The sequence below is a fragment of the Lipotes vexillifer genome, unplaced genomic scaffold (assembly GCF_000442215.2).
Source record: "Lipotes vexillifer unplaced genomic scaffold, Lipotes_vexillifer_v1.1 scaffold239, whole genome shotgun sequence".
Lineage (NCBI taxonomy): Eukaryota > Metazoa > Chordata > Mammalia > Artiodactyla > Lipotidae > Lipotes > Lipotes vexillifer.
This window is the reverse complement of record NW_006769620.1, coordinates 2,686,055-2,703,076: the sequence shown is the minus strand read 5'-3', so window position 1 is coordinate 2,703,076 and position 17,022 is coordinate 2,686,055. Positions and strand designations below refer to the sequence as shown.

The 17,022-nt window shown below is 42.4% G+C and overlaps 1 protein-coding gene across 1 annotated transcript in view; it reads right to left on the bottom strand.

Moving 5' to 3' along the window:
* The window catches only part of ADAMTS9 (ADAM metallopeptidase with thrombospondin type 1 motif 9), a 172,673-nt gene that overhangs the window by 26,843 nt on the left and 128,808 nt on the right, over window positions 1-17,022 (bottom strand). The window contains exon 31 of the mRNA XM_007445670.1: window positions 708-881. Within this exon, the coding sequence (XP_007445732.1) occupies window positions 708-881 (174 nt within the window). The remainder of the gene's footprint in view (window positions 1-707; window positions 882-17,022) is intronic.

Below are 17,022 nucleotides of genomic sequence, written 5' to 3'. Positions count from 1 at the left end.
ACTGTTGTGGCCTCTCCCACTGTGGAGCACAGGCTCTGGACGCGCAGGCTCAGCGGCCATGGCTCACGGGCCCAGCCGCTCCGCGGCATGTGGGATCTTCCCGGACCCCAGGCGGACTCTCAACCACTGCGCCACCAGGGAAGCCCACACACAATGTTTTAAATAAATAATTTCAGTCCACATTTTAAGATTAGGAGGTAGCACATAAAAGTCCGAAGTTTTGTTCTCTCTTGGAACATCAGGTTTGGTTACACTGGACCCACATTTCCGCATGGCCTCTGTTGGAGTGGAAAAGAGCCTGTTCCCCTTACACATCATGTGCTAGTTAGTCACAGTCCCCACCATTCCCTATTGCCTCCCTGATGCTAAGACATTTTTGTGTCATACTTAACTTTCTTCAGGCTCCTACAGGAAACATGAATTTTCAGTGTCTGTAAGAATTCCTTTCTAATCATACTATTAGGACATTAAAGGGAATCACAGAACGTAGAGTTGAGAGGAGTGTGGATACCATCTTATGCACCTCCCCCACTCTGCACCTGTAGGACTCTGGCCCAGGAAGGCTGAGGGACTTGTTTGAGGGCTCCCAGTTCTCAGGGATAGAACTGGCAGGTGGGTGTGAGTCTCCCACATTCCTGCCCTCATCACTCTGTTGCCCTCAGGCCATCGCTGACCTGAAGGCAGATCCAGAATCCCCAGGACTGTACCTCTGACCATTCTCCTGTGATCCAGACATACTCGCAGGGCTGCAAGCCACAGCTCTCGCGATCCACAGGCCGTGTGCTCATGTCACAGTGCATGCTGTGAACCTCGTCACCTTTGTCCTCACCCACACACACCACCTTGCGGTACCTGGAGCCTTTGCCACAAGTCTTGGTGCACTGTTAAAGACAGACAAAACAGGTGGTGACATGGAAAGATAACAGATGATTTCTTATATCCTGTTACCGTAATGATTTATTTTCCTTTCTATATACTCTTTAAGACTGCGAGATCTCTGAGGGTACGCATTACTAGAGAACTCTTTATTTTACCCCCATTACTTAACAGTGTAACACAGAAGAACAAAGCTGACTACAGATTGGATTTATTCCTTTAGCTCTAACCCTTGTTTTCTGTTGCCTGTGCCTAGTCATGCTGGCTCTGCACCTTTTGTAAAAGAATGTTGCCTACAGCCTGAAATGCACAGGACAGCCTATTCTCAAGGCCCTGGCCTTTAAAGTATACGTATAAAAGAAGCCTGAATTCTAACTCTGGTAAGATGGTTCTTTGGGACACTAGTCCACCAACTCCTCCGTCTGCTGCTCGCTTTCTGAATAAAATTGCTGTTCCTTGCCCCAACATCTTGTCTCTCGATTAAGTGGCCTGTCATGCAGTGAGCAGCATGAACTTGAACTCGGTAACAACAACACTGTTCCTGTCATAGCAATCAGCATTCAATAAGTGGCTGTCTGAATTGAATGAAGCAGTGAAAGTGTGAATGAATGAATTTCAGGTTTGGAAAGGACCTTAAGGCCTGACCCCTTCACCCATTCAAACAAACGCTGAATCTCTTTAAAACTTATGGCCAAAGGGTGTCAAAATACCTCTAGAGTCAGGGAAGTTATTCCCTGTCCAGGTGGCCCATTTCATCTTATAACATGGAACTAAGCCCGTCTCTTTGCCAAATCCAGCCTGTTGTCCTACTTGTCGATTCCAAGGGAGCATACAGAACAAATTTTGTTTCTCACAAATAACCCCCTTCAGGGACTTGAGGAGAGATTTCCTGTGGCCCCTATAGCCTTTTCTTCTCCAGGGGGAACTGCTCTTACCCCTTGATCATCTGGCCAATATTCACCAAGTTCCTGAGAAGTGTCAGGCCCTGTGATGGGTCTGGATGAACAGGAGCAGACACAAATAGCACAAACCCTGCCCTCAGAGAGGAGCTGTATTTTAGTAGCACAGACAGACGTTAATAAAGATGTAGACAGCGAGGCAGCAAGATTTAGCCATTACTATAATTTCCATTTTTCAGATGAATAAACTGGGACTTAGCCTAAAGAACTGATTCCTGGTTATCCATCACTTTGTCAGGTGAATGGGATAGATATTCTTTATTCCTATAAACGAAGTGGAGAAAATAGAGCAAGTGGTATGTTTCATTCTAGGATGATCTCTGTGCTGACCACAAATTTCTTATCTTTTTTGCTTTCACCAACAGAAAACCCCACCATAGAAGTTTTACCTTAGTTATCTGTGTTGCTCAAGTTCTCCCAAAGCCTGTCCTATCTGAAGCACCTGAGTCACCCAACATTTCAAGACGCCAGATTGCATAGGAAAGTCACTGTAACCAACCTGTGTCAAGGACAGCTTAGGTTTCCTTTAACCAGGGATTACAAACTCTGTTGTCCCTGGGCCTTATCCAACTACTGTGAGCTGTCACTGTTGTTCACATAACGTCTCTTAAACGTTTTCCTTCTAGTCTTTTTAGGGAGGGCCTTAGACCCCACCTCTTTTTTGTCTCTCACAAGCCTCCTTCTCTTTTATTACCCAAAGCATCCCAAAGGCATTTGAGTTTGGAATCCAGCTTGACTCAGAAATGTCTTTCCTGATATACTTCTTGCCTTTCTTTTTCTTTCTTTCTTTTCTTTCCCTTTTTTTTTGGTAGCAAAATACACGTAACATAAAATTCACCATTTTAACCATTTTGAAGTGTACAATTCAGGGGCCACTGTAGTCACTGGTCATGTTGTGCCATCGTCATCACTATCTAGTTCCAGAATATTTTCATCACCCCAAAAGGGAACCCTGTACCCATGAAGCAGTCACTCCCCATTTCCCCTTCCTCCCAGTCTGTGGCAACCACCAATCTGCTTTCTGTCTCTATGGATTTGCCTGTTGTGGGTATTTCATAGAAATGGAATCATCCAGTATGTGGCCTTTGGTGTCTGGGTGCTTTCATTTAGCGTAATGCTTTCAAGGTCTTGCCACATTGGATCAGTACATCATTCCTTTTCATGGCTGGATAGTCCATTGTATGAATATACTACATTTTGTTTATTCAAATGTTAATGGACATTTGGGTTGTTGCCCTCTTTTGGCTATTATGAAGAGTGCTGCTATGCACATTCATATGCAAATTTGAACACCTGATTTCAATTCTTTCGGGTATATCTTCAGGAGTGGAAATGCTGGGTCATCTGGTATAACCATGTCTTTTGCGAGATGCTTTGTTCTTTCAGAAAATAGTAGGGATATGTATGTGGTTGTGTCCTGGTATTGTAAACCTGTGGTTGTATCCTTATCATTTGCAAACTTAATTCAAAACTTCTGCTGCTTGGAAGCAAATCTCTACATCTAGAGTATGGAACCATTTATAATTTTTCTGGGGCACAAATATGAACAGAAAACAGTGTGAGGTGAGCACAGAGGAGCAGATCCCTTCCCACCAGTGCAGGAGGCTGGCTGACCTCAGTGCCTAGCTCAGCTCTGACTCAGCAGTTCTGGGGGTTTCTCTTCCCCTGGAGGATGCTGGGAACCATCGTGAAGGAATAATGTTTTTGTTTCTTCATTAAAAAAAGCCAAATGAGGCCCTGAATGTTACAAAACAAAACAATGGTTAATCTGTGATGTGTAGATCCATGCAGAAGACATACTTAACTCCCCATAGAAAAAGTAATTCCTTAGAAAATCAGGACTTAGGTGACTCAGAGAAGATCATGATTATTGAGCAGCCGACCTGGACTAAACCTTCCAGTGTCCTCTTTCATTTTCACTAATCCTTAGGGCTTTAATCTGTAGCAATAAGTAACAGTTTAGAGCAGAAAGCAAGGATTACTAAATACTTTCTGCTTGTTAGGTGTTTTCCCCTTGGTCTTAAATAATGGTTAACTACCATAAAAACTATTTTGCCAGTGGTGGCAAAGGGCGTTCGGAAGCCTTACTTTGAATATAACTTTTAGAAAAATTAAACTAAGTAAATAAGTGACTTGCCCAGTGGTTTGGAATGAGTCAATAGCAGCTTTGAAAATCACTTAGCATGGCTTTTCTCCTGGAGTTTTAAATCCTAACCAGAGCACAGGGGCTGGGTAATCAGAAAGCAAATCCAGCCCATACTATAGGATTTTATCACCTTTCAGTAATATCACTTCTCCCACCCACCTAGGATTTATGACTCCCTCCTCCGTCCTGGAATATGATCTGGACTGTTCTGAAAAACAGCTGGAGAAGCTCAACTAAGCTTATTTTAATTTCCAAAAGATTTTTCTCCAATTTCATTACAGATGTTAGAAAAAACTATACCAAGTATGGAAGTCACACCACCAACATCTCTGAAATTCAGCACACCTGTAATTCAGAAAGCAAATATCACAGCCCTGGGTTAACTTGGGTAACTTACCCATTGTCCCATGGGCTACGTGTGCCTGTAAATGTGCTAAAACTAACAGGGGAAAATAACTTTTTAAATTTGAGGGTGAGGAAGATCTAAAATAAAATACTTTATTTAGCTAGGTTGGTTGGCCACAGGGTAATGGTCTAAAAAGGGTCACTTAATGCAATGGGTAGAAACTGTCTTTCCTTAAAGACTGCAACCAAGTTGCTTTACATTGTTTTGGTGAGATGCACTAACCATGGAGGGAAGAAAATCATTCTTCATATTCGCCTGCTCAACCTTTAAGGTTGCTGATTTTCTCCATGGATGAAAGAATGTGTTGCGTCCTTACTAGGGCCAGGCTACCATTGTCGGATAGTGTGTGGACAGTCAAGTCAAAGAACAAATGGGGAGCCTGACAGCATAGTGTTCTGGAAGTGCTACACAGAGTCTTTGGCTAAAAGGAACAGGAAGTGCAAATCAAGTTATCTAACATTGCTTTAAATTAAAAAAAGAAAAAGCAACCTTCAAATTACCAATGGGTTCATTTTAAAAGTCAGGTATGTGGAGTTTGGACATCTTTGCCCCAAAATAGTATACTTGCAAGGGAAAAAGGCAGAAATAATACTATGGAGACACTTTGTAACTTTAAAGTCATTCACTCATTCAACCAATACAAGCACACCTCAGAGACACTGCGGGTTTGGTTCCAGACCACCGCAATAAAGGGAATATCGCATTAAAGCGAGTCACATGAATCGCTTGGTTTTCCAAGGCATATAAAAGTTATATTTACACTATAATCTACTAACTATGCAATAGCGTGTCTAAAAAAATGTACATAATTTAAAAATACTTTCTTGCTAAAAAAAGCTAACCATCACCTTAGCCTTCAGCAAGCCCTAGCAGTGACATCGAAGATCACTGATCACAGGTCACCATAACAAATATAGTAGAGAAAAACTGAAATATTGCGAGAATTACCAAAGTGTGACACAAAGTGAGGAAATGTTGTTGGAAAAAATGGCAGCAACAGACTTGCTCAACGCAGAGTTGCCGCAAACTTTCAATTTGTAAAAAAAAAAAAAAAAAAACAACCCACAGTACCTGCAAAGTGCAATAAAGTGAAGTATATATAATAAAACGAGGTCCACCTATTTGCAATGAGCCAAGTTCTATGCTGCGCATGGCGTGACAGCCCTGACATCTTCCTACTCACCTTCTCTCTCTCTCTTACGACACCCGGGGTGGCTGTTCCTCCCAGCTGGGGGTTCATGTGTCAAGACAGTAGGCTAACTGTTGACCCCTGGGGTTTAGCACTCAGGGCTGCCTTGTATGGCTGTTGTGAGCAGGTATGAGCTTCATAACAGAGAGTGTAATGGAGGTGGAAGCCATCAGGGTATCTGCAGCTGTGACAGCGAGAAAAGAGGAAGGATCCGGGGTGGGAATCCCCACAACGCTGAAAGTGGTGCGCGGGCAGTGGTGGAAGAGGAGAAGCCGAGGTAACTTGGCACACGGGAGACGGGGGGCACTCTCAGTGCGGGGGCTCAGCATGCGTGGCTGGAGGTGGATGTCACGGGGAGGTGGGGCAGGGAAATGATGACAGCAGTTGGGGGTCCTCAGAGCCTTCGGTTTGAGATGGGGATTTCAGAAGGTGGGCAGAGGCCAGGTCACAGAGGGCCTTGTAAATGTCTTACGCTGCCTAAGAGAAAATCCAAACTCTTGCCCTGGCTTACAGAACACGTCATAACCTGGGTGCTCCGGCAGGTCCAACCTCATTTCAGCCTTCCGGTCCCTTTGCTGACTCTGCTCCCAACGTGCTGTGCTTCTGTCCACAAACATGCTGGGCTCTGTCCCCGCTCTCCCTTCTACCTAGAATCACCTCCTTTTGCCCTTTAACACCAAGCACCCTAGAGAAGGTGGGACTAGCCTATCATTCTCTGTCTCTATCTCAGCACCTTGTTGTTGTTTTCCATCACAGCACTTTTCACAATTGGCAATTTCATATAACACATCTGTTTGCTTGTCTTCTGTCTCTCTCACTTGATAATCAATCCCACCATAGCAATTTCACGTTTTCTATTGCATCCCTAACGCCTAGTGCCTGGCACTTTGCAGGTGCTCGACAAAGATTTGTTGAATAAATTAATGAGGGAATGAGTGATAAAGAGTTAATATGTGACCCTTGTTCACACATCAAAACCCAATCACTCCCTACTGTAAACTTCATAAAATCTTTGTAACCAACTGACCTGAAGCTCATTACTAATTTTTCTGTGCTAAGAAGATGAACTTGGGAATCATTCTACAGCTGATCTCAATAAAAGTTTTTCGAATCCAAAAACGTACTAGAGTGGTCCAAGTCCCTGCACTGGGTCAAAGAGCCATGGGGTGGGCAGTTCTACAAAGGCCAGAAAGATCCAAGCATAGCTCGTCCATGGCAATGTGACAATAAAGTAAAGCAGCTGTTCGTACTGGGAAAACAGTTTGTTTGCTCTAAAAGACAATGTAGAGTGCTGTGATTCTAAATAGTTAAAGAAGGCCATCAATTAGCAGGCTTTGTTCTATAATGCCTTGCTTTTTCCTTCCCTCCCTCCCTCCCTCTCTCCCCCCTTTATTTTGTCCCTCCATTCATTCATAAATTCATTCATTCACCAAGTGTCTTCATTGCTGTAGGTACTGTGCTAAATGCTGGGGAAAACTCTGGTGAACAAGCTTTCTGACCTCCAACAGCTGATAACCTAGACAAGAAAAACAGGCAACAACAATTCAGAGTGCTAGCTGCTGAAGCAGAATATTTTCAGGGTGATAGAGCTGAGGGGAGGGCCATCTGACTCAGTCGTTTGAGGGAAGGTATGATTTTCAAGGGCTTCTGAAAGGATGTGACATCTTGATTTAGGCCTGAAGGATGAGCAAGAGTCACTGATGTGAGGGAAGGTTCAAGGCAGCCACTTTGTGACACAGAGGTACCAGGGAGGAAAGAGTATTCTGGATAAAGGTAAAAAAAGAATATTTGCAAGAACTGGGAGACTTACTCCTTAAAACAAAGAGATGCATAACCTACATACTCACAATTCAAGTTGGATCAAAAAACCTCTGCAGCTATAAGTAAATTTATAGTCAGATTATAATACTATCAATAAGTTTTTTACGACAGTAGTTTTCAAAAGAATTAAAAGGTCATGTATTTTTTTAAACTCAGTCTCATGAGCATAATAATTCTAAAGTGAGTAAAACTGAGCAGTAAAGAGCTAAATAACCAGCCCAAAGTTGGCGGGTGATCTTAAAAGCCCAACATTGTGATACGTGGATAAGCTGAAGTGCTGGTCATCATCTGAATCCTCCATCAGGGGTCCACTGTACCAAAGAGAACTACCATCTGTGGAAGGCCTAAAATATACTAGGCACTGCACTGAATCCCTCACTTAATCTCACTTAATCCTCACTATGACATTCAGCAAAGTCTGCCATACAATTCCCATTTTGCAGATGAGCTAACTGGAGCCCAGAGATCTGAGGTCAATTTGCCAGAGCCACACACCGAATGGTCTTTGGTTTACAACATGCTGCTTTTAGGGCATAAACAAATGGGACATGAATGTCTGGAAAGAGCATTTTCCGCTTCTCTAATAATTTTTCTCTGCGTCTGAAAGTCCAGGCTCTGTCTTATGATATCATGAATGAACACTGATGCTCCTTCCCCTGCACAGTCAACAGGCCTCTCAATGAACAAAAAAAGGTCCTCTGAAGTACTCCACCAAGACTCCCCACCAACCTCATGGCTTAAGGTCTGATCGTCAACCAACTAGACCAAGAATTTCATCTTCGGAAGGGGGTCGGGGTAGTCACCAGTACAGAGAATTACACTCTGCTGAAACAGTCTGGCCAAGCCAATAAAAACAGAAGAATGCACCTTAGGTGCATGTCGACATGGGAAGCAGTGGAATATAAAGGTTCAGAGCATGTGTTCCAGAGGTCAGGCTGCTGGGCTTCAAATCCCAGCCTTATTACCTAGTGATTCTGTGAACCTGGGTGAATTAACCTAGCTAAGCCTCAAGCTACCTCAACTTTAAGTGAGGATAAAAATTTAATTAACCTTTCCATCAGAGAGTTATGGAAAGGTTAAATGAGGTCCTCCATATAAAAATATTCAACATAGTGCTTGATCCATAGCTTAATAAACAATGAGATGTATTATTTTTATTATCATAGTATCAGGGCCACTGCACTGTATAACTCTAGAGGATGCCCCTCACATTGTAGCCTACGGGAATGGTGCCCCTGGGGTTGTGCAGTGTACAACCTGTGTGACTGTGTATAACATCCCTGATGATCATGCTACTGTGGGTATGTGGAACTCGTGCTTCTCAAGGTGGACACTTGGATTATTTCTCATGAAGAGGAGGGTGCCATGTGCTATGTGCCTGGTGTAAAATACATCTTGCCAACAAACAGGTGGGTTTTTTAATAGCGTCCAAGGGGGAAGCAAAAGGGAAAAATGCACACTCAGAAAGCAAGCAACAGCTCTGAGTTAGTTGTAAAGAATGGCTAAGAAGAAGAAAACCTCCCATAATGGGGTGGGGTGGGAGTCTCCAGCATCCGATTCACTGGGCTCTGAGACTGCCCTGGCATCTCACTGACGTCAGCTCAATGAGGGGAATAAAGTCAAGACATGTGCATGCACAAAGTGCATATCAGGTGAAATGGTAGCAGAGTTGAGTGGGTACAGAGGAGGTGAGAACCAGAATGGAGTTGAAGGCTGACTAAGGGGAGCCTGAAGGGTGCTGTACTATCAAGTGACCACCCAATGTACTGTTTAAAAAGGACGCTTTTGATCATGGAAGTAGGGGCAATTAATAATTACACTAGGCCTACCCCATGTATAAACCAGGACCGCTGTAGGCAAACAGGGCCAGGGGCAAATCTGAAGATGGTTGCCCAGCTGCTAGCAACATTCCATCGAAGCCTTGTGGATGTGGGGATGTTTGAAGAGAGGACTACCAGCATGCTTTGCAAATGAGGAACAACGGGTTCTAATGGGGCTTCTCCCTCCCCCATCCAGCTGCCCTGCACCCCCCTCTGGCCAATTCAGTGTCACGTGAGGGCCTCCCACAGTCCTCCAGCCTCCCTCACCACCCAGGTCCACTGGCCTCAAACTCTCCACTTCGGGTTCAGGCAGATGAGAAAGCATGTTGGCAGGAGGGCAACTATCTGACCCACTTTTCTTGCTGCTCCCCTCTCTGGTCAACTTCTAAATTTAGCCACAGGTCAGGCTATCTGAGTAGGTCTCCTGTTCTTATACGGAGCTTGAGAGCAACCTTTGAGGAAGGATTTAGAAAGATCCATCTGCATGGCACAGACAAAGATGTAAATTTCCAGGCACATTTCAGATGATCCGAGAAGAGGATCTCCTCAGTGCATATCTGGCAAGGGTTCTAGTCTTTGGGATCCACAAGGAATTGTCAATGGAGCTTGCATTTTCCCAACTGGCACTAGCATTTTTAAAAGTTGGCAAAAGCATGAGCTGTCAGCTGAGATTCACTTCTCAACACTCTCTTGCTTTGTCCTCCTTGGAGCAGTCACACAGGGTTGAGTTCGGCGCGACATGAAGATGGAGACGGAGAGGGAGGGTGCAGGCAGTGGTAGGTCTGAAGCAAGAATTACAAAGAGAATCAAGTGGTAACACACAGGCAGAGAGGGATGAAGACACCTCTCCTTACTTCTCTATCTGACTCTGTCAATCCCCAAACCACTCGATTATTTCTAATTTTCTCAGAACAGCTTTGCACACTTATCATTATTCCCACTTTACCAATGGCAAACTCACAGTTCAGAAAATAAAGCATCCTTGTTCTAAGTCACACAGCTGAAATGTGGCAGTGCTGGTATATGAACCATGTCTGTAAAATTCTACAGCCTCTGGGGGTTCCCAATAAGTTGTGTGGCTCAAGTACAATTAATTTGAAATGTAACTGCTTTAGCTATTCCTCCCTGCCATAGTCTGGTGGAAGTAAAAACCCCCCCCCCCCACCACCACCACCAAACTTTAGAAGGCAAATAAGCAAAAAAAAAAAATTGAGTAGACAGAGAGGGTGAGGGTCCTAAAGAAAAGAGATGACTGAAAACAATGGAACTAATCCATCAGGAGGGTGAAGGAGAGGGAAGAACAGAGCTGGAAGGCTGAATACCTACAAGGGTTAAGAATGCAGTTGTAAGAAAACAAACCCCATTTAAAACTGCATCAGAAAGAATAAAATACCTAGGAATAAATTTAACCAAGGAGGTGAGAGATCTGTACATCGAAAACTACAAGACACTGATAAAAGAAACTGAAGAAGACTGAAATGAATGGAAAGATCTGTGCTCACAGACTGGAAGAATTAATATTGTTAAAAGGTCCATACTGAGGCTCCGGCTTTGGAGGTGAGATCCCAGGGAGAGCACTGGGGTTGGCTGCGTGAACACAGCCTGCAGGGGGCTAGTGCACAACAGCTAGCCGGGAGGGAGTCCAGGGAAAAGTCTGGACCTGCCTAAGAGACAAGAGACCATTGTCTTGGGGTGAGTGAGGAGAGGGGATTCAGAGCACCGCCTAATCGAGGTCCAGAGACAGGCGCGAGCCACGGCTGCCAGCACGGACACCAGAGATGGGCATGAGATGCTAAGGCTGCTGCTGCCACCACCAAGAAGCCTGTGTGCAAGCACAGGTCACTATCCACACCTCCCCTCCCAGGAGCCTGTGCAGCTGGCCCCTGCCAGGTTCCCGTGATTCCCCGGGAGAACGCACAGCGCGCCTCAGGCTGGTGCAACGTCACGCTGGCCTCTGCCACTGCAGGCTCGCCCCGCATCCGCGCCCCTCCTTCCCCCCGGCCTGAGTGAGGCAGAGCCCCTGAATCAGCTGCTCCTTTAACCCCATCCTGTCTGACCTGGGAACAGACACCCTCAGGCGACCTACATGCAGAGGCGGGGCCAAATCCAAAGCTGAACCCCGGGAGCTGTGCGAACAAAGGAGAGAAAGGGAAATCTCTCCCAGCAGCCTCAGAAGCAGCGGATTAAAGCTCCACCATCAACTTGCTGTACCCTGCATCTGTGGAATACATGAATAGACAACGTACCATCCCAAAATTGAGGCAGTGGATTTGGGGAGCAACTGTAGACTTGGGGTTTGCTTTCTGCATCTAATTTGTTTCTGGTTTTATGTTTATCTTAGTTTAGTATTTAGAGCTTGTTATCACTGGTAGATTTGTTTATTGATTTGGTTTCTCTCTTCCTTTATATATATATATATATATATATATATATATATATATATATATGTTTTTTTCCTTTTTCCCTTTTTGTGAGTTTGTATGTGTATGCTTCTTTGTGTGATTTTGCCTGTATAGCTTTGCTTTTACCATTTGTCCTAGGTTCTGTCTGTCTGGTTTTTTCTTGGTATACTTTTTAGTGCTTGTTATCACTGGTGGATTTGTTTTTTGGTTTGGTTGCCCTTTCCTTCCTTCCTTTCTTTCTTTCTTTTTCCTCTGTTTTATTACTTTAAAAATTTTATTTTTAATATTTTTTTATTTTAATAACTTTAATTAATTAATTAATTAATTAATTAATTAATTTCTCCCTTTTCTTCTGAGCCGTGTGGCTGACAGGGTCTTCGTGCTCCGGCCAGGTGTCAGGCCTGTGCCTCTGAGGTGGGAGAGCTGAGTTCAGGATACTGGTCCACCAGAGACCTCTTGGCTCCACGTAATATCAAATGGTGAAAGCTCTCCCAGAGATCTCCATCTCAACGCTAAGACCCAGCTCCACTCAGCGACCAGAAAGCTACAGTGCTGGGCACCCTATGCCAAACAACTAGCAAGACAGGAACACAACCCCACCATTAGCAGAGAGGCTGCCTAAAATCATAATAAGGTCACAGACACCCCAAAACACACCACTGGACACAGTTCTGCCCACCAGAAACACAAGATCCAGCCTCATCCACCAGAACACAGGCATCAGTCCCCTCCCCCAGGAAGCCTACACAACCCAATGAACCAACCTTACCCACTGGGGGCAGACAACAAAAACAACGGGAACTACAAACCTGCAGCCTGCAAAAAGGAGACCCCAAACACAGTAAGTTAAGCAAAGTGAGAAGACAGAGAAACACACAGCAGATGAAGGAGTAAGGTAAAAACCCACCACACAAAACAAATGAAGAGGAAATAGGCAGTCTACCTGAAAAGGAATTCAGAGTAATGATAGTAAAGACGATCCAAAATTTTGGAAATAGAATGGAGAAAATACAAGAAATGTTTAACAAGGACCTAGAAGAACTAAAGAGCAAACAAACAACGATGAACAACACAATAAATGAAATTAAAAATTCTCTAGAAGGAATCAATAGCAGAATAACTGAGGCAGATAAGTGACCTGGAAGATAAAATAGTGTAAGTAACTACTGCAGAGCAGAATAAAGAAAAAAGAACCAAGAGAATTGAGGACAGGCTCAGAGACCTCTGCGACAACATTAAACACACCAACATTCAAATGATACAGGTCCCAGAAGAAGAAGAGAAAAAGAAAGGGACTGAGAAAATATTTGAAGAGATTATAGTTGAAAACTTCCCTAATATGGGAAAGGAAATAGTTAATCAAGGCCTGGAAGTGCAGAGAGTCCCATACAGGATAAATCCAAGGAGAAACACACTGAGACACATATTAATCAAACTATCAAAAATTAAATGCAAAGAAAAAATATTAAAAGCAGCAAGGGAAAAACAAAAAATAACATACAAGGGAATCCCCATAAGGTTAACAGTTGATCTTTCAGCAGAAACTCTGCAAGCCAGAAGGAAGTGGCAGGACATATTTAAAGGGATAAAAGGGAAAAACCTACAACCAAGATTACTCTACCCAGCAAGAATCTCATTCAGATTCAACGCAGAAATTAAAACCTTTACAGACAAGCAAAAGCTAAGAGAATTCAGCACCACCAAACCAGCTTTACAACAAATGCTAAAGGAACTTTTCTAGACACGAAGCACAAGAGAAGGAAAAGACCTACAATAACAAACTCAAAACAATTAAGAAAATGGTAATAGAAACATACATATTGATAACTACCTTAAATGAAAATGGATTAAACGCTCCCACTAAAAGACACAGACCGGCTAAATGGATACAAAAACAAGATGCGTATACATGCTGTCTACAAGAGACCCACTTCAGACCTAGGGACACATATAGACTGAAAGTGAGGGGATGGAAAAAGATATTCCATGCAAGTGGAAATCACAGGAAAGCTGGAGTAGCAATTCTCACATCAGACAAAACAGACTTTAAAATAAAGACTATTAGAAGAGACAAAAAAGGACACTATATAATGATCAAGGGATTGATCCAAGAAGAAGATATAATAACAATTGTAAATATTTATGGACCCAACATAGGAGCACCTCAATACATAAGGCAAAGGCTAATAGCCATAAGGGGAAATCGACAGTAACACAATCACAGGATGTTAACACCCCACTTTCACCAATGGACAGATCATCCAAAATGAAAATAAATAAGGAAACACAAGCTTTAAATGATACATTAAACAAGATGCACTTAATTGATACTTATAGGACATCCTATCCAAAAACAACAGAATACACTTTCTTCTCAAGTGCTAATGGAAAATTCCCCAGGATAGATCATATCTTAAGAAAACTGAAGTTGTATCAAGTATCTTTTCCGACCACAACGCTATAGACTAGATATTTAAATGATACATTAAACAAGATGGACTTAATTGATATTTATAGGACACTCCATCCAAAAACAACAGAATACACATTTTTCTCAAGTGCTCATGGAACATTCTCCAGGATAGATCATATCTTGGGTCACAAATCAAGCCTTGGTAAATTTAAGAAAATTGAAATTGTATCAAGTATCTTTTCCGACCACAACGCCATGAGACTAGATATCAATTATAGGAAAAGAGCTGTAAAAAATACAAACACATGGAGGCTAAACAATACACTACTTAATAACGAAGTGATCACTGAAGAAATCAAAGAGGAAATTAAAAAATACCTAGAAACAAATGACAATGGAGATACAACGACCCAAAACCTATGGGATGCAGCAAAAGCAGTTCTAAGAGGGAAGTTTATAGCAACACAATCCTACCTCAGGAAACAAGAAACATCTCAAATAAACAACCTACCCTTACACCTAAAGCAATTAGAGAAAGAAGAACAAAAACACCCCAAAGTTAGCAGAAGGAAAGAAATCATAAATATCAGATCAGAAATAAATGAAAAAGAAATGAAGGAAACAACAGCAAAGATCAATAAAACTAAAAGCTGGTTCTTTGAGAAGGTAAACAAAATTGATAAACCATTAGCCAGACTCACCAAGAAAAAACGGGAGAAGACTCATATCAATAGAATTAGAAATTAAAAAGGAGAAGTAACAACTGACTGCAGAAATACAAAGGATCATGAGAGGTTACTACAAGTAACTATATGCCAATAAAATGGACAGCCATGAAGAAATGGACAAATTATTAGAAAAGCATAACCTTCTGAGACAGAACCAGGAAGAAATAGAAAATATAAGCAGACCAAACAGAAGCACTGAAATTGAGACTGTGGTTAAAAATCTTCCAACAGGGCTTCCCTGGTGGCGCAATGGTTGAGAGCCCGCCTGCCAATGCAGGGGACACAGGTTCGTGCCCCGGTCCGGGAAGATCCCACAGGCCGCGGAGCGGCTAGGCCGGTGAGCCATGGCTGCTGAGCCTGCGCGTCCTGAGCCTGTGCTCAGCAACAAGAGAGGCCACAACAGTGAGAGGCCCGCATACTGCAAAAAAAAAAAAAAAAAAAAAATAAAAATCTTCCAACAAACAAAAGCCCAGGACCAGATGGCTTCACAGGCGAATTCTATCAAACATTTAGAGAAGAGCTAACACCTATCCTTCTCAAACTCTTCCAAAATATAGCAGAGGGAGGGACACTCCCAAACTCATACTACGAGGCCACCATCACCCTGATTCCAAAACCAGACAAAGATGTCACAAAGAAAGAAAACTACAGGCCAATATCACTGATGAACAGAGATGCAAAAATCCTCAACAAAATTCTAGCAAACAGAATCCAACAGCACATTAAAAGGATCATACACCATGATCAAGTGGGGTTTACCCCAGGAATGCAAGGATTCTTCAGTATACGCAAATCAATCAATGTGATAAACCATATTAACAAACTGAAGGAGAAAAATCATATGATCATCTCAATAGATGCAGAAAAAACTTTTGACAAAATTCAAACCCATTTATGAAAAAACCTTCCAGAAAGTAGGCATAGAGGGAACTTACCTCAACATAATAAAGGCCATATATGACAAACCCACAGCCAACATTGTTCTCAATGGTGAAAAAACTGAAACCATTTCCTCTAAGATCAGGAACAAGACAAGGTTATCCACTCTCACCACTATTATTCATCATAGTTTTGGAAGTTTTAGAGACAGCAATCAGAGAAGAAAAGGAAATAAAAGGAATCCAAATCGGAAAAGAAGAAGTAAAGCTGTCACTGTTTGCAGATGACATGATACTATATATAGAGAATCCTAAAGGTGCTACCAGAAAACTACTAGAGCTACTCAGTGAATGTGGTAAAGTAGCAGGATATAAAATTAATGCACAGAAATCTCTTGCATTCCTATATACTAATGGTGAAAGATCTAAAAGAGAAATTAAGGAAACTCTCCCATTTACCACTGCACCAAAAAGAATAAAATACCTAGGAATAAACCTACCTAAGGAGGCGAAAGACCTGTATGCAGAAAACTACAAGACACTGATGAAAGAAATTAAAGATGATACAAACAGACGGAGAGATATATGATGTTCTCGGATTGGAAGAATCAACATTGTGAAAATGACTATACTTCCCAGAGTAATTTACAGATTCAATGTAATCCCTATCAAACTACTAAGGGCATTCTTCACAGAACTAGAACAAAAAATATCACAATTTGTAGCAAAACACAAAAGACCCCAAATAGCCAAAGCAATCTTGAGAAAGAAAAACGGAGCTGGAGGAATCAGGCTCCCGGACTTCAGACTATACTACAAAGCTACAGTAATCAAGCAAGTATGGTACTGGCACAAAAACAAAAATACAGATCAATGGAAAAGGATAGAAAGCCCAGAGAGAAACCCACGCACATATGGTCACCTTATTTTTGATAAAGGAGGCAAGGATATACAATGGAGAAAAGACAGCCTCTTCAATGTGGTGCTGGGAGAAGCGGACAGCTACACGTGAACTCACTAACACCATACACAAAAATAAACTCAAAATGGATTAAAGACCTAAAAGTAAGGCCAGACACTATAAAACTCTTAGAGGAAAACATAGGCAGAATGCTCTATGACACAAATCACAGCAAGATCCTTTTTGACCCACCTCCTAGAGAAATGGAAATGAAAACAAAAATAAACAAATGGGACCTAATGGAACTTAAATGCTTTTGCACAGCAAAGGAAACCATAAACAAGACGAAAAGACACCCCTCAGAATGGGAGAAAATATTTGCAAATGAAGCAACTGACAAAGGATTAATCTCCAAAATATACAAGCAGCTCATGCAGCTCAATAACAAAAAAACAACCAATCCAAAAATGGGCAGAAGACCTA